Source organism: Elephas maximus, chromosome 4, assembly GCF_024166365.1.
Source record: "Elephas maximus indicus isolate mEleMax1 chromosome 4, mEleMax1 primary haplotype, whole genome shotgun sequence".
Lineage (NCBI taxonomy): Eukaryota > Metazoa > Chordata > Mammalia > Proboscidea > Elephantidae > Elephas > Elephas maximus.
In genome coordinates, this window is record NC_064822.1 from 64639330 (window position 1) to 64657334 (window position 18005).

General features: G+C 35.8%; 1 protein-coding gene across 3 annotated transcripts; it reads right to left on the reverse strand.

Annotated features, from left to right (window-relative positions):
• Positions 1–9010: 9010 nt before the first annotated feature.
• Positions 9011–17644, reverse strand: CLEC4D (C-type lectin domain family 4 member D). Of its 3 annotated transcripts, none has more exons than XM_049882380.1 (7): positions 17454–17644; positions 15870–15956; positions 12399–12712; positions 12227–12308; positions 11347–11494; positions 10149–10264; positions 9011–9281 (listed from the first exon to the last, which is right to left on the reverse strand). In XM_049882380.1, exons 3-7 carry the CDS (start codon positions 12454–12456, stop codon positions 9134–9136), a joined length of 552 nt encoding a protein of 183 aa, XP_049738337.1. In that variant the 5' UTR covers positions 12457–12712; positions 15870–15956; positions 17454–17644; the 3' UTR covers positions 9011–9133. The 3 variants fall into 3 exon arrangements, with proteins under 3 accessions (XP_049738337.1, XP_049738338.1, XP_049738336.1); XM_049882381.1 differs by lacking the exon at positions 17454–17644 and adding an exon at positions 17151–17443; XM_049882379.1 differs by lacking the exon at positions 12399–12712 and having other exon boundaries at positions 17458–17644.
• Between the last annotated feature and the right edge of the window lie 361 nt (positions 17645–18005).

Genomic DNA, 18005 nt, shown 5'->3' on the forward strand with positions numbered 1-18005 from the left:
TATATACTGTGCTCTCCAGTACAGTAGCTACAAGCCGCACATAGCTATTGAGCCCTAGTCCCAATTGAGGTATGCTATAAATGTAAGGAGCCCTGGTGGCACAGTGGTTAAGTGCTTGGCTGCTAACCAAAAGGTTGGCAGTTTGAATTCACCAGTCACTCCTTGAAAACTCTATGGGGCAGGTCTACTCTGTTCTTTAGGGTTGCTAAGAGTCTGAATTGACTCCATGGCAATTTTTTTTTTTCCAATAAAGTGTAAAATACACACCAGAATTCTGAGGACTTAGTGTGAAAAAAAGAATGTAAAATATCTCATTAATAGTTTTATATTGATTACATGTTAAAATGATAGTATTCTGACTATATTGATTTAAATAAAATATATTATTAGAATTAATTTCACCTGTTCCTTTTTATTTTTTTAGATGTATTTACTAGAAAATTTAAAATAACACGTGTGGCTAACATTAGTGGCTCACATTATATTTCCACCGGACAATACTGATCTGGAAATAATGATAGTCTTGTTTTTTATTTTCCAATCCTTTTTTGTCATATTGAGCTAGTTAGGGCCACCAATATGTTTTTGCATAGAAGTTGCTATAGTGAGCATCCTTGTCTTGTTCTTTTAAGCATTTAAAGAAAATGCTTCTAATGTTTTGCTTTTAAGTGTAATGGTTGCTATAGGTTTGGAGTAAACACCCTGTAGAAAATTCTTTTTATCCTTATTTGTTGAAGGTTTTACACTAAATGGGTTTGATTTTATTAGCTGATGCTTTAATATCTCTTTTAAAATGCTAATATGATGAATTACTTTAATAGATTTACATACTATGGACATACATTGCATAGTTTAAAAAAAAATCTATTCTACAAGGGTTATAATTAAAGATAGCTATTTTCCGTCCCATTTCTGATTCCCATTTTCCCAGAGGCAACCATATTCGACTCTTTAGATATTTATTCTTTTTATTTCCATGTTTCTAAATAGTATGTTAGTACCCTAATTCCTTGATTTTTTTCAATTTTAGATCATTTTTATTAACGCTATACACCTACTCCTCACTTCTCAGCATAGTTAGGTACCAAAGCCCAGATCTTTATGTGAAAATTGGCATTATACAAAACTTCAGTGACCAAGTGCTCCTCAGACTCCAGGAGTCATTGCAGTCACAGAGTAAGTCGGTTTGTGCTATTTGAAACTGCAGGCAAAGCTGAGTGGATCAGGATTAGCTGCCAGGAGGGGACCCATCCTACCTCGACCCATGCGGAGTTCTTGCTCTCCCCAAAACACCCGTCCACCCGGGCCCCAGCACCCCCAAACGTGCAAATGGAGGTTCTCAGGGTCTGTGGTGAGGTGACTGCCAAGTACCGTATGCGTGTCTCTGCCACCTTCTCACAGACTTACAGTTCTAATCTGCAGCTTCACCGCCAGTCTGTAGTCCACAGAGCAAGCAGGCTAATGGCCTGAGGCTCCAGCTTCCTACCTTTTTTGTATTTCCTCTTTTAACTTTATTCGCATCCAAAACTGGGCAGAGGGGTGGGAGGAGAAGGATCAAAGACTTGGGGATCAGGAGGGAGGCACTCTCTCACTCAGAACACATGGGTCCTTACCTGGCTCTAAGGTGATTTAAACAGATTTTTTACTATCGTTGTAAATGGGTTTCATGGGTTGAATTGTGTCCTCCCAAAAAATATGTGTCAATTTGCTTAGGCCATGATTCCCAGTATTGTGTGGTTGTCTTCCATTTTGTGATTGTAATTTTATGTTGAGAGGATTAGGGTGGGATTGTAACACCACCGTTACTCAGGTCACCTCCCTGATCCAAGGTGAAGGGAGTTTCACTGGAGTGTGACCTGAACCACCTTTTATCTCTCAAGAGATAAAAGGAAAGGGAAGCAAGCAGAGAGTTGGGGACATCATACCCCCAAGAAAGCAGCACCAGGAGCAGAGCACATCCTTTGGACACAGGGCCCCTGTGCCTGAGAAGCTCCTCGACCAGGGGAAGCCTTCCTTCAGAGCTGACAGAGACAGAAAGCCTTCCCCTGGAGTCGACACCCTGAATTTGGACTTGTAACCTACTAGATTGTGAGGAAATAAATTTCTCTTTGTTAAAGCTATCCACTTATGGTATTTCTGATATGGCAGCACTAGATGACTAAGACAATGGGAAATACTGGATAATGACACAGTTGATAAGTGAGGAGTAGGTGTACTAAGGAAATTTCTTTCTCTCTCTGTAGTGATTACACACACACTAGTGCTGCTATAACAGAAATGCCACAGGTGGATGGCTTTAACAAAGAGAAATTTATTTTCTCACAGTCTAGAAGGCTAGAAGTCCAAATTCAGGACACTGACTCCAGGGGAAGGCTTTCTCTATGTTGGCTCTGGAGGGATGTCCGTGCATTTCAGTGCAGGAACTTCAGGTCGAAAGGATGGGTTCTGCTCCTGGCACTGCTTTTTTTGGTGTTATGAGGCCCCCAACTCTCTGCTTGCTTCCCTTTCCTTTAATCTCTTGTAAGATAAAAGGTGGTGCAAGCCACACCCCAGGGAAACTTCTTTTACACTGGATCAGTAATGCGACCTTAGTAAAGGTGTTACAATCCCACCCCAAGCCTCTTTAACATAAAATTACAATCATAAAATAGAGGACAACCACACAACACTGGGAATCATGGCCCAGCCAAACTGATACACACATTTTGGGGGGGATATAATTCAGTCCATGACAATAGTCATCCCTCTGATATTACTGTGTCATAATTTATTGTTAAATCAATATTCAACATTTACCTTATTATGAATGTATATTATTCACAGCTCATCATGTACTGTATTATGATTACATTTTGCTTTTCCTGTACTTAATAATGGAATCATTTTCTATATTTATCCAGTTTTCCTTGTACTGATCAAAATAATTCTTCCCCTAACTCTCTTTTAAAATTGTACATATCCTCTCAATACATTCAAATGTATTCTATCAGCCTCATTTTTTTTTTTTTATGGGAAGAGGGGGTTATTCTTAGGACTCTCTCTCCTTCTTTTCCAATTTGAATTAAAATTGTTGCCCGATTAGGGTCCCTGCCCTAGAGCAGTCAAGCCAATGAGCCATACTCCAAATCAGAAAAAGTGAGAAAGTTTATTTAGGAGGTGTCCACCAATGGAGATCCGACAGCAAGGCAGGCTGTCTCTATCGTGTCCCAAAACGCAATTTTACACCAGAGCTTATATATGATTTTTACAAGGGTTAGAAGTGTCTTTGTAGCCTGTAGAGGGCATGGCCAGAGGAGTTATTCATTATAAGCTAATGACAAGAGACTCTATTAGACTAAACAGATACGTGCTGGACTTCTCCTTATCAGGCTAAAGATATTCATGTCAGACATCCGGGCTCTAATCTCCCTGTGGGGGATCAGAAGTCACAGGTGGTCAAACAGAACAAAACAAAGTTATTAGCATCAGATCAAAACAAAGAACAAACTTATTTGCGTCAGATCAAAACAAAGTCATTAGTAAAGTTATGTGGAAAGGAAAAGGCAGGCAGGGGAGGGAGAAAAACTTAGAGGTTATGTTCTTAGTTATGTCAAGCTCTCAGTCGCCCAATTTAAAAAGGAGAAAACATGCTGGGGAGTATTAGGGTCACAGAATTACCCTTATGGTTTGCTTCACAGCCATTATTTTGTCAATTTTTATTACATAAAGAAAATATTTTGTTATTTTAGGATAATTTTGAATTGTGATATACCAATATAATGAAAATCATTCTCTTATAAGCAATGAGGTTTAAAATAATTTTCAAATTATATTAAGTAAAAAAAGCAAGATGTTTAAGAATATGTAGATAATGTATCCATTAGTATAAAAATTGTTATTTATGTATCCTTATTTTTTTTTTTTTTTTATATGTTTAACTGGAAAAAGAAGAGCACATTAAACCTAAAGCAGAAGGAAGGCAATAATAGAGGTTAGAACGGAAATTAATGAGATAGAGAATAGAAAAACAATACAGAGAATCAATGAAACCACAGGCTGTTTTTTTAAAAACAGATTAACAAAACTTTGGCTAGATTGACCAAGATTAAAAAAGAGAGAAGGCTGAAATTACTGGAATCAGAGATAAAACAGCGGACAATACTAGTGACCTTACACAAATAAAAAGGATTATAATGGAATACCATGAAGAATTGTATGCCAACAAATTAGATAATTTAGATGAAATGGACAAATTGTTAGAAAAACACACACTACTGAAATTATCCCAAGAAATAGCCTATTTGAATAAACCTATAAAAAGTAAAGAGATTGAATGAGTAATAATAATAATAATAAAAAAAACCCACCCAGACATTCAAAGAAAGATTAATACCAATTCTTCACAAACTCTTCCAAAAAATAGAAGAGGAAAGTACACTTCCAAACTTATTCTCCAAGGCCAGTATTACCCTGACACCAAAAACCGGACAAAGACATCACAAGAAAAGATAACTATAGACCAATAGCTCTTACGAATCTGGGTGTAAAGATTCTCAACAAAATATTATTAAACCAAATTCAGCAGCATGTAAGAAGAATTACACACTATGACCAAATGGGCTTTATCCCAGGGATGAAAATTAAGTTTAAAATACAAATATCAATTAGAGTAATACATTATATCAGTAAAATAAAAATCACATGATCATCTCAGTAGACACAGAAAAAGCATTTGACAAATCCAACACCCTCTCATACAAAAAAAAAAAAAAAAACACTCAACAAGCTAGGAGTAGAATGAAACTTCCTCAACCTGATAAATGGCAACCATAAAAAATCCACAGCTAATTTAATGGTGAGACTGGATATTTTCCCCCCAAAGATCAGGAGCAAGACAAAGATGTCCACTCTTACCACGTCTATTCAACATTGTACTAGAGGTTCTAATCAGGCCAGTTAGGCAAGAAAAAGAAATATAGGTATCTAGATTGGGAAGAAAGAAGTAAATCTGTCTGTATTCACAGATGACATGATGTTGTACTAAAAAACTATTAGAACTAATAAATGAATTCAGCAAAGTCACAGGATACATTATCAATATACAAAAATCAATTGTACTTCTATACACCTGCAATAAACAATCCGAAAAGGAAATTAAGAAAACAATTCCATTCACAGTAGCATAAAAACAATAAAATATTTAGGAATCAATTTAACAAAACAAGTGCAAGACTTATACTTTAAAAACTACAAAGAATTGTTGGAAAAATTAAAGATCTAAATAAATGGAAAAGCATCTGTGTTCATGGACTGGAAGACTTAACATTGCTAAGATGACAACACTCAAAAAAACTGATCTGCAGATTCAACACAGTCCCTGTCAGAATCCCAACTGATTTCTCTGTACAAATTAACAAACTAATTCTAAAATTCGTATGAAGTTTCATGGAACTCAGAATAGCCAAAACAATCTTGAAAATGAAGAAAAGTAAGAGGGCTCAATACTTCTCAATTTCAAAACTTACTACAAAGCAACAATAGTCAAGACAGCATGGTACTGGCATAAAAATAGACATAGAGATCAGACTGATTTTTAACAAGGATGTCAAAATCGTTCAACGGGGAAAAATAGTTTCTTCAACAAATGGTTCTGGGACAACTGAATACGTGCAAAAATGAAGCTGGATCCTTACCTTATATGGTATAAAAAATTAACTCAAAATGGAGACCTAAATGCAAAAACAAAAGGTATAATACCCTTAGAAGAAAACATAGAAGTAAATCTTCATAATCTTGGACTTGGCAAAGGATTTGTAGATAGGACACCAAAAGCACAAGCAAGAAAAGAAAAAAATATTTTTAAAATTCTAAAAATAAAAAAAATTAAATACTTTTGTGCTTCAAAAAACATCATCAAGAACGTGAAAAGACAATCCACAGAATGGGAGAAAATATTTACAAATGACATATTTGATAAGGAATTTGTACATAGAATATAAAAAGAACTCTTACAACTAAATGATAAAAAACAAATAACTCAATTAAAAATCAACAAAGGATCTAAACTGACTTTTCTCTAAAGAAGATATACAAATGGCCAATAATCATGTGAATAGATTCTCAACATCATTAGTCAGCAGGGAAATGCAAATCAAAACCATAATGAGGTACCACTTCACACCGTTAGGATAGTTAGAATGAAAAAGTCAGATATCAACAAATGTTGGCAAGCATGTGGAGAAACTAGAATCCCAATGCACTGCTGGAATGAATAGAAAAAGCTTCAGCCACCTTTGAAAAACAGTCTGGTGGTTTCTTGAATAATTAAACATAGAGTTACTATGTCATTGTTGTATGCTGTTGAGTCCATTGTGACTCACAGCAACCCTATGACCCAGCAATTACTCTTCTAAGTATATATACCCAAGAGAAACGAAAACATTTGTGTACACAAAAACATGCACGTGCATTACTCAAAAGGTAGAAACAGCATTACTCAAAAGGCGGAAACAACTCAAATGTCCATCAAGGGACAAATGGATAGAGAAAATGTGGTATATCCATACGATGGAATGTTATTTGTATGAAGTACTGATACAGGCTACAATGAATGAACCTCGAAAACAGTATGCTAAGTGAAAGAAGCCAGTCACAAGAGACTACATACTATACGATGCCATTCATATGGAAGTCCAAATTAGGGAAATCTAGAGACAGAAAGTAGATTAGTGGTTGCTTTGGGCTGGGATGAGGTATGGGGGATGATAACAAAAGAATGTAGTTTCTTCTTGAGGTGACGAAAAAGTTCTAAAATTTTGGTTATTGGTTTCGCATATCTGTGAACATAATAAAAATCATTGAATTGTACGCTTTAAATAGGCAAATTGTATGATGTGCGAATTCTATCTCAATAAAGCTGCTTTCAAAAAAGGAATATTAACCCTATGATTATTAGTAATAATAAAATTTTAGGAAAGATGTTGATTTTGGGCTTAGAATCTTGAAACTAAATTTTAATAAAACAAATTTACTTAAAAAATAAAAGAAACTTTGAAGACTAGAGGATATGTCAGAGTTGAGAATAAACTGGAAAGGAACAAGGGGGACCAATCAGTCCAGGAGAGAGGGAAAGTAATTGGGACTGTGCTGGTAGCCATGGAGGTAATGAAAATGATCAGCATTGGGAGAAATGGAATATAGATATAGACGTATAAAAAAAGAGTCAAAGTTTATTGACAACTGAATCTCTACCTACATGCATTTATCCAAATTATAAATGAATAATATTAAATATGCAAAACCCACTAGCGTTAACATTAAGTTACGTCAACAGGTTTTACACATTTTGTGCTAGGTAGTTTAGTGAATATGGCAAATGAAATTTAAAGTCACTTAAAACTACTTCAAAGTATCAGCTTTAAGCACACACCCACACTTAATATTCTTAAGACCTCTTTAAAATGTTAAAAAGCAAAGATGTCACTTTAAGGACTAGGGTGCTCCTGACCCAAACCATGGTGTTTTCAATTGCCTCATATGCGTGTGAAAGCTGGACAGTGAACGAATAAGGAAGACCAAAGAAGAACTGATGCCTTTGAACTAAGGTTTTGGTGAAGAATAGTGAATATACCATGGGCTGTCAGAAGAATCAACAAATCTGTCTTGGGAGAAGTACAGCCAGAATGCTCCTTAGAAGCAAGGGTGGCGAGACTTTGCTTTACATACTTTGGATATGTCATCAGGAGGAACCAGTCCCTGAAAAGGGGCATCATGCTTGGTAAAGTAGAGGGTCATCAAAAAATAGGAAGACCCTCAAGGAGATGGATTGACAGAGTGGCTGAAACAATGGGTTCAAGCATAACGATTGTTAGGATGGCGCAGGACCCGGCAGTGTTTCGTTCCATTGTATGGAGGGTCGCTATGAGTTGGAACTGACTCAATGACACCTAACAACAACAATATTCTAAACTCAGATAATCAATAAGTAATTTACAAAATAAATATTTTTAAATGGTATCAAGAAGGTTAGGTTAAAAGACTTAATATTTTTCAACTTAGATCAGGAGACATAAGCAAATTGAGACATTTAAGAAAAACAACAATATTCTGTTGAAATTGGATAAAACTGCTGCAAAATAAATACCACAGATATCGCAAAAGCATAATTTCAAGTTCTTAAAACAATGCCTTCCTTGCTAATTTGAGCAACAAATTCATAGCTCTAAAAAAAATGGTAATTTACATAAATGGCTTTAAATATGATTCAAATTAAAACACTAATATGATGCTACTTCAAATTTTTAAGAAATTTTACCTGTTAGCCAGGTAAAGAGAGCTGTCACCCCAGTTATTTCGTGTAATAAATACCAAAGGGAATGCATTTCACCTTGATGGCAGGGTAGATCTGGGTCATAGTCTTTCCTAGTTCTGTCACGAACTAGCAATGTGAAGTTGAACCCTTGGCTTCTCTAGGATTTTGTTCCCTCGGCGATAGAACTGAAGAAGTTTGGTTAAGGTAACCTGTGTGGCTTTGAGAAGACATTTAGGGTAAAAAAGTAAACTTTTATAACGTACATGGACTTTTCTTTTTCTACCTGTGCAACACCATAATTCAGAAGTAGTCTACACTATTGTTCTGGAAGAAATTTTCCCATGGAATGTCAATAGTACTAATGGCTGATATTATTTAAAAGTCAGAAATCAAAGCATCAAGCGATAACAATTTTTCTTGAAAATAACCTTAAAGGGCTTGTGATATTTGGGTTAAAAATGGTGTTGGAATAGCTTGCCTTTGAATTTTAAAGGGCTAAAAATCCGAGCAGGGGAGAAATGACAAAGAAATTGTATTATTTAAGTCGTTATCTTAAATATGTAATCAAAGCATACCAACTGAGAAGTAAATACCTTGAAATTCTATCAAGAAAGTAAAGATAATAAAAACTGGTTTCCACAGAAAAGATGACTTCTTCCACTGAAACACCACACAAAACCACAGTGTTTTGAGTGAATTGAGCAAAGACAAATAAGGCCATCATGACCAAAAATGCTTTATGACCCAGCATGTGTTTTCTATTCCAGTGGCGGATGCGCATCCTGCCCTAGTCTAATGGGTTCCTCTTTTCTGTCCCCATCACATGGGCCACTTCAGAGGTTTCTACTTGAATACTCTTCCAGGTTTCTTACGAATCCTACTTGTCTGAAACTGACAAGGAAAACCATTCCAGCCCCATTTATCTTTCTCCTGAACAATGACAACACAGTGTTCTTCCTGATGGTTGCGGGGTTCACCTTTATGCCAGAATCTAAAAGGAAAGAGAAGAAAAAGTAAAATGATACGTGAGTGACAATGCAGAGAAAATCCCCCTGGTGAACAATTGAGAGTTGCACTGCTCAATACAATAGTCACTAGTCACATGTGGCTATTAATCACTTGAAATGTGACTTCTCTGTATTGAGATGCTTTAATTGTGAAGTGTACATTGTATTACTGATACAAAAGACAGTACAAAAAAGAATGTAAAATATTAGTAATAATTTTTATATTGATAACATGTTAACAATATTTAGATATAGTGGGTTAAATAAAATATATTATTAAAATAAATTTCACCTATTTCTTTCTACTTTTTTAACCGTTGCTGTCAAGTTGATTCCGACTCGTAGTGACCCTAAAGGACAGAGTAGAACTGCCCCATAGGGTTTCTAAGGAGTGTCTGGTGGATTTGAACTGCTGACATTTTGGTTAGCAGCTATAGCTCTTAAGGACTACACCACCAGGGTTGTATGGCTTGCAGTTTTACAAAATTTATTTTAGATAGAGTTGGTCTAGAGGAAGAATATCACCAGATTATAACTGTTTCAAAAACAATTTTTATTTCTTTTTGTTTTCCACAAATGTAAAGCCTAAGATAATTTTTTTTTTTTCACACAACTCGCATGGTATCAATTCTTTCATTGGCATTGGACAAATAAGAATACTGAGGGAAAGTTCACTGAAGCCACAGGTTTATTCTGTTAACTGGGGAATAGCATATAAAGGTTATTTGACATATATTGGCGTACTCTGAGTAAGCATACTCACCTTATACTCCTCCCTGTAATAAATTCTGCTTGCTACCTTCATCTCACCTTTGCCTATAAAGCCTTCTAGGCCCAGTCAATATACTTACACCAAGTGTGGGTTAAATGGCGTCCTGTCCACCCACTGCCACTGGCCTTCTGTGTTCTGATTTGTAAGTCCCAGGAAATAGGAAAACTGTGTATCCAAAGACTGAATAATAAAGTTCTGCATAAAAAAGATAAAATTTTATAACTATATTTTCGCTTATGCAGTGATGGCTGTTACATTGGAGAAAGAGGAAAAAGGTCAAATAGATTACTGATTATGAACAAAAGCTGTGGCACCAGACAGATGTGTTTCCAAATCCTGCCTCTGCCATTTGTTAAGTAATGTTAGTAGGTGCTTTAATCACCAAACCCAGTTTTCTCATCTCCAAAAAGGCCAACTCCACTGTTTTATAGAGTTACTGTGAGGATTAATGGAGATCATACTTGTAAATCTCTTAACCCAATGCTTATTAGGATTGGAATTTTAGGAACTTTTGTTTTTTAAATTGCTTTGTTTTCTTGTATATTTTGTTAAATTCCATTTTATTCAACGAGTCAATGAACCTGTAGGCTGAAAAACTGTGGAGACAGAATTCTCCAGAAAACCCTGCTACCAAGAATAGAGTAGAATCTGAGTAATACTACATATATGAAAATAAATTGCATGAAGTAATAAATTTTAGATTTTTTAAATGAATTTACCTTAGAGAGTTCCTTATTTAGAATTATAATCATACATCTGAGTTATTTTCCTATGCGTCATCCTGAGATGCTATTTCAGTCCTAATTAATCATTTGTTTATTCACTTACTCACCAAATATTTATCAAAACGTATCTATCCGTTGTGCCTGGCACTGCACAGAACACTGGAAATGCAAAGATGAGTGAGCATGGCCCCAGCCCTTCTCAGCATAAAAACCAATGGAAGAGATGAATGAGTAGGGAACAGACAATTACAGTCCACTCTAGCAAGTGCCATGAAGCACCAAAGAAGTAACTCTTACTTAGAATAGGGAGGGTGGAGTAGAGATGCTGGCACTGTGGTAGAGAAGTTTTCCTGAAGAAGAAACTCCGGAATCAAATTTTGAAAGTCCAGGAAACATTGGCCATGCTAAAAAAAAAAGAGAGAGGAAGAAAAGGCTTTCCAGACAAATGGAATAGATTAAGCAAAGGCACAGAGGCATAACAAAGCAGAGAGAATCCTTCTCTAAAAGAGATTCATGCCAGCAGAGAGATGCTGATGTGAATCCCCTATGTACCTGCTCAGCCTCTGTGCTGATGGTCACCAGGTTGGCCCCCATCCCTGTACAGTTCTTCACACTCTCATCCCAGGTCTTTTTGTCGTTAAGAATAATATAGCAGTTGGACTGGAAGGCTCTCCAATCAACAGGACAGCAATTCCAGGTGCTCCCTCAGGTGAAAATTGAAATGGAAAATAGTTACAAGAGTTTTTCATTTGTAACAGATTGAGTAAGCATTTTATTACCCAATATCTAATTTACCACTTGTGGGAATAAGACCAGGATTATCAGAAGCATTTTGTTCTCTCACAAATCCTGAAAATTAAAATTCTGAATATCTCCTAAGCAGGAGCATCCGGATCACAGGATGGCTATAAGAAAATTACAAAGTATTCTCTAAGAAGATATGATCATTACTCAACACCCCTACGTCTATTTAGATTCATATTTTAAGTGTTTTCATAACCAAGCCTTTTACAAGGCATTTTATCTGAAGGGAGCAAAGAACCTGCCAAAACTCTCAAGCATTTCTCCCTTCTCTCAAATACGACTTTACAAATGCCAGAATATTAAAAGAGATAAAGACACTTCAGCAAAGCTACATATTCTAGGAGAAAACTGTCATTATGATATGTCTAAATCAAGGGAAAATGGAATTAAATTAGTATATATTTTCGATATAAAAAATGTGTTAAAATATACTCTAGAGTTAATCAACTGATTACCGTCACAGGAAATAATTCTATCTCAATTTATTAATGTTCACCTTTGTGTGAGATCCTCATTTTATGATATTTCAATCTGTCCTAGTTTACTACAGATGTTCTTTAAATGAGATTATGAATTTGAATGGAAATAAAAATAAGAAAAATTCTCATATGTTCTCTTCTATCTATACCTTTCTTTGTTGCAAGTCAGCTTGCTATGGTACTTGAGTCCTCTGGTGCCTCTTTCACAGCGTAGAAAGTTGCGATGAGTCACTGACAAGAAAGAAAACAAGTCAGTTTCCTTTCCAGACACAGCGACTTAATTAAGGAAATGGGAGCTAACCCCTCCAAGCCTTCTCTTACCGCAAGAGTTACCACTACTACTTGTCATTGAGTTGACTCTGACTCGTGGCCACCCCATGGAGTCAGAGTAGAATTGTGCTGATTTTTCAACGCTGATAGGGTTTTTCAATGCTGATGTTTTGGAAGTAAATCTCCAGGCATTTGCTCTGAGGTACCTCTGGATGGACTTGAAGCACCAAACTTTCAGTTAGTAGCTGAGCACCATAACCATTTGTACCACTGGGGACTCTGCCGTAATAGTTAAGACCCTCACATTTTCTTTTCTTCCCATCCAGTTTCTTTGTTCCAGCTCTTGGTGAATTGATTGAAAGCAACTGTTGGAAAATTAATATTTTTCTTACCATATATCCCATTTTGTGCTTCTTAACGGTAGTTGTTTAAATCCTTATGTCCATGTGCTTTTTTTTATTGTGCTTTACGTGAAGGTTTACAGCCCAAATTAGTTTCTCATTAGACAATTAATACACATATCATTTTGTGGCATTGTTTACTAACCCTGCGATGTGTTAACACTCTCCCCTTCTCGACCTTGGGTTTCCCATTTCCATTTGTTCAGCTTCCCTGTCCCCGTCTGCCTTCTTGTTCTTGCCCCTGGGCTGGTGTGCCCATTGAGTCTTGCATACATGGTTGAGCTACGTGTATTACTCTTTGTTTTATGGGCCTGTCTAATCCTTGGCTGAAGCATGAACTTTAAAAGTGGCCTCAGTACTTAGTTAAAAGGGTGTCTGTGGGCCATACTTTTGGGATTTTTCCAGTTTCTGTGAGACCATAAGTCTGGTCTTTTTGTGGGTTAGAATTTTGTTCTACATTTTTCTCCAGTTCTTTCCAGGACCCTCTAGTGTGATCCCTGTCAGAGCAATTGGTGGTGGTAGCCGGGCACCATCTAGTTGTGCTGGACTCAGTCTAGTGGAGGCTGTGGTAGTTGTGGCCCATTAGACTTTTGGCTAATCTTTCCCTGGTGTCTTTGGTTTTCTTCATTCTCCCTTGCTCCAAATGGGGTGAGACCACTGGAGTGGGCATGTGCTTTTAAGCATATTTTTATGACAGGATTTGTGTTAGAGTGGATATTTTTGGTGAACACTGGAATAGTTCTCCAAAGTTTTATAAGCCTTTTGCATTTATTTATTTTTTTAAAAGCTTTTCAGTGAAATATAACTAAACATAGAAAAGTGCAAAAAACATAAACGTATAGTTTACAAATTATTGTAAAGGAACGTACATATAACAAGTACCCAGGTGGAGAAATAGAACATTGCCAATACCCTAGGTGGCCTCCACATCGGAAACACAACCCAGTCTCTCCCCCTTGAAGGTAACCACCTCAGGGCTTTTAAAATAATCACTTCTGTACTTTGTTTCACAATTTCACCACTTAACAACATGTCCCTAAACCATATAGCTCAGATTTACTTGCTTTTGAACTTTATATAAATGGAATGATACAGTGTATATTCTTTTGGGTCTGACTTCTGCTCTGCATCTTGTTTCTAAAGTGTACCTACGTTGTATACAGCTATTATTTGTCCTTTGTTATTGTCATAAAGTGATCTATTGTCTTAACACAGTAAAATATATTTGTCTATTCTACTTCCCATAGATATTTCCATTGTTTCTAGTGTCTAGCTATTGTGAACTATGCTGCTTTGAGCATTTTTTAATATGCATTCTAGAGCACATAAGCATGCTTTTTTCTGCAGATGATACTCCTAAAAGTGGAACTGATGACAATAGGGTGTACATACCATCAACTATGATAGTGGCAAACTTTTCCAAAGTGGTCGTACCACTCTACACTCCCATGAGCAGCAATGCACAAGAGGTCTCGTAACTTCAAGGCATGGTCGATATTTAGTAGTGTCAGGCTTTTTCATTTTTGCCATCCTGGTATGTTTAGGATTGTATCTCATCCTGGTTGAATTTGTATTTCTCTGATAACTAATATGGTTCAGGATTTTTTATGTTTATTATTTTAATTTTCTCTTTTGAAATAGACCCCATTCAAGACTTTGCCTATTTTTCCATTGTGTTATCTGTATTTTTCCTATTTATTGGAAAGGACTTTTATATGTTCTGTGCACTAATTCTTTATTAAGGAGCCTTAGTGGCACAAAGGTTAGTTACTTCGCTTCTAATGGAAAGGTTGGTGTTTTGAACCCATGCAGCAACTCAACAGGAGAAAGATCTGGTAATCTGCTTTTGTAAAGATAACAGCCAAGAATACCCTATGGGGCAGTTCTACTCTATCACATGTTGTTGCTATAAGTCAAAATCCACTCAATAGCACTCAACAACAACAATCATTTAATATGTTTTTGTTGTTGTTAGGTGCCATCAAGTTGGTTCCGACTCATAGCGACCCTGCGTACAACAGAACAAAACATTGCCCAGTCTTGTGCCATCCTCACAATTGTTATGCTTGAGCCCATTGTTGCAGCCATTGTGCCAGTCCATCTCATCGAGGGTCTTCCTCCTTTCCATTGACCCTCTACCCAGCATGATGTCCTTCTCCAGGGACTGATCCCTCCTGATAACTTGTCCAGAGTATGTGAGATGTGGTCTCTCCATCCTTGCTTCTAATTATACGTATTACAAATAACTTTTCCTACAGCATTCTGTTTTCACTCTCTTAGTGGTATCTTTTACTGTACAGTAATTCTTATTTTAATGTAGTATATTTTATCTTTTTTTTCTTATTGACTACTGCATCTTGTGACTTGTTTAAGAAAATCTGTCCTGTCTCTAGGTCATGAAGCAATTACCCATTTATCTTCTGAAAAGCGTTATTGATTTATTTTTCACTTTTTGGACAATGATTCACCTGGAATTGTTTTTTATAGATGGTATGAGACAAGAGATCAATTTTATCTTTTTTAATATGAATAGTCAATTGTGTCTGCAACATAAATTGAACAAAACTGTCATTTTCCCCTAGATCTGCAATACCTACTTCTGTTTTATATAAAGAGTTGATATATGCAGAATCTGTAACTAAGCTGTCTATTCTTTTCCTCTGGTTTATTTGTCTATACTTGCACATTTACTATCTTATTTTAATTACAATAAATTTATACTAGGTCTTGATATCAGGAAGAACCACTCTTCCCACCTCGTTCTTTTCAAAGCTAAACTGAAGTCCATCTGAAAGTTGTTTTTTTGCTAATTAGTTGTTACTCATAAGATGCAGTCCTTTGTAGTCCCAGTTCAAAATGGAGAGTGGTTTACTACAGCAGTCTCTATCGGTTTGACAGCGATGGTTTTTTTTGGTAACCTTTACGTGTACAGAAAATGGTCTGAATTTCATCTTTCACTCCCTGAGACAAGGTAGGACCATCAAAGAATAGAAAGTCAAGTATATAGCTCTGAATTTTAAATCCAAGATCCTGAAGGCATTGAAGTGATATGTTGGGGAAATCACAATGATAAAAGGCTTAAAATAACTTTAGAAGAGCTTCACTTTTGCGAATATCTTACCCAAACAACTTGTGATAAAACAAGCGCTGAGAAGCGAGATGAAAACAACAGCAATGGTCCAAGGAATTAGCTTGGGATGTCGGTATCCTTCCATAGAGTAGAAAGAAAAATAAAAACGTTATTCTGTCAGCCACATGAGCTATGGAAACCATTTCTAAGGAGCAAGCTAAATATGAAAGCATCTAAAATATTTAAGACCTAGAGAAAATTTTAGAGATTTCCTCTGAACAAATCAGTTTTAGCACTTATTGGTAAGCAAATAAATAAGGAAAATTGAAAACAATTTTTTTTTAAAATTTTGGAGTAGAAAAGGCTTTTATAAGCAAGATCAAAGATATAAAAATGGATCAGTAGGCTACATAAAAATGGAAACTTTGTTAAAAACCAAAACAAGGTTTAGCGACAAATAACCCAAGGAAAAAAAAATTGCTGCAATGTTACTATCCAGAATGTATAAAGAACTCTAAAAATCAATTGGAAAATTGAACAAATCTTTGAACAAGAAATTCACTGAAAAAAATGTGAATGACCATTAAACAAATAAAAGTATGCTCCTCAGTCAGGGAAACGTAAACTAAAATATTGTGGTATGATTTTTCACGTATCAGTTTTTTTCCTGTACATTGAAAGAACACAGTGTTGGCAAGACTGAGGGAAAATAAGTATTGTTGGTAAGGAAGTAAGTACATGCCACTTCTGAGGCTATAAATAGAACAGCTTTTTAGGAGAATAAATTTAGCAGCATTTATCAATTTTTAAATGCACTACATTTGCCATGACAATTTCAAATCTAGAGATCAGCCCAATAGAAATAAATGAACTTAACTATGTAAAAGGATATTCGTTGCAGTGCCTGTGGAAATCCCTAAAGCAAACAAACACTGGAATCTGAAACTTACATGTGTCTTACCAATGGTAGGAAGTTTAAATTATGTAAATTCATACAATGAAATTCTATATAGCAATGAAAATAATCATGAAGATAATCATGTATATCATATGTACTGACATAAAAAAATTCTTTAAGACATATTGTTACATAAAAAGGTATTTTTCAGAACCATTGTAGGGTGTCCCATTGAAGTTTGCCCTGAGGAAGTAGTGAGAAGAAGAGAATCTTTTTTGATTTTAAATGTATTTCTACATCAGTTCTACATATTTCTCAAAAGTTTTTTTCCAAGTTCTCTCAGTATAAATCCTTTTGGATCACTTAAGAAATGCATGAAATGAAACAAAGTCAGAGCTGTGGATATACCATGAGTCTGAGTGTGTTTTCTATACCTTTCTTCTTTCTCTTCCCTTCAAAAGAATCTTCCCAAACTATTCTCTCTTTCCAGATTATTTCTCTTTTATATATTTCATCTCCTCTTCTGGTTCAATCTATGTTTTGTAAAGAAGTTTCTGTTACTTATCTTATTTGAGTCTATCTGTTGCCTTCCTCCTCACTGAAGTTGCCCTCATTTCCTTCCGTCACCTCCTCCTCCCCATCATCGTCTTCAATCTTTACAACTACCATGAGTTCATATTTTTAAATCTTGGTCATAACTCCATCAGCTTTTTTGAAAATGAAAAGAAAGAACATACTCACGTTTACTTTGAGGTTCTTCTACCATCATTGTGTATTAATATCCTTGCTGTCTAGTGGTTGAGAGAACTATGAGGATTTTATATTTTTCCCCAAAATATACTTCCTGTATCCTATGGATGCAGAGAATATACTCAGAAAAACTTAGTGGGTTTAGAAAGTGGCCAGTACAAAATAGTTAACTCAAAAGAAGAAGTCCGTCCAAAGACTGGGGTTTCCTTTAATTCATTCTGAGAGATGGGGCAAAAACTAAAGGAAATTGAGAAAGCGACACCCAAAAAACAGTTAGCAGTGACTTCCATAAGTTTGTTGAGATCACTTGATAAGTAAGCTGTATGGAATTTCTCACTACATTTTTATTCATTCAAATAAAAAATTTAGCAACTTACTGCATGCCCTAAAAGAAATAAATATTATGCCTAGTAGAAAGTTAATAAACATATTCTCATCTTTGTCTTCCGTGATATTAGATTTTCAAAGGCAGTTATATGCTTGAGATAAACTCTGCCCTAGAAACTCCTCTGACCTGAATGAGAAGTTGTGCCCAAGCT

Excerpts from the sequence above, each read along its gene's own strand:
- CLEC4D (XM_049882379.1), bottom strand. The coding sequence starts at position 17,485 with ATGATGGTAGAAGAACCTCAAAGTAAAC. Across the intron at positions 15,957-17,457 it reads AGAAGAACCTCAAAGTAAAC|GATACCGACATCCCAAGCTA; the intron begins GTGAGTATGTTC and ends ACTCTATGGAAG. Across the intron at positions 10,265-11,346 it reads TCAGCACAGAGGCTGAGCAG|AACTTTATTATTCAGTCTTT; the intron begins GTACATAGGGGA and ends TTTTTTATGCAG.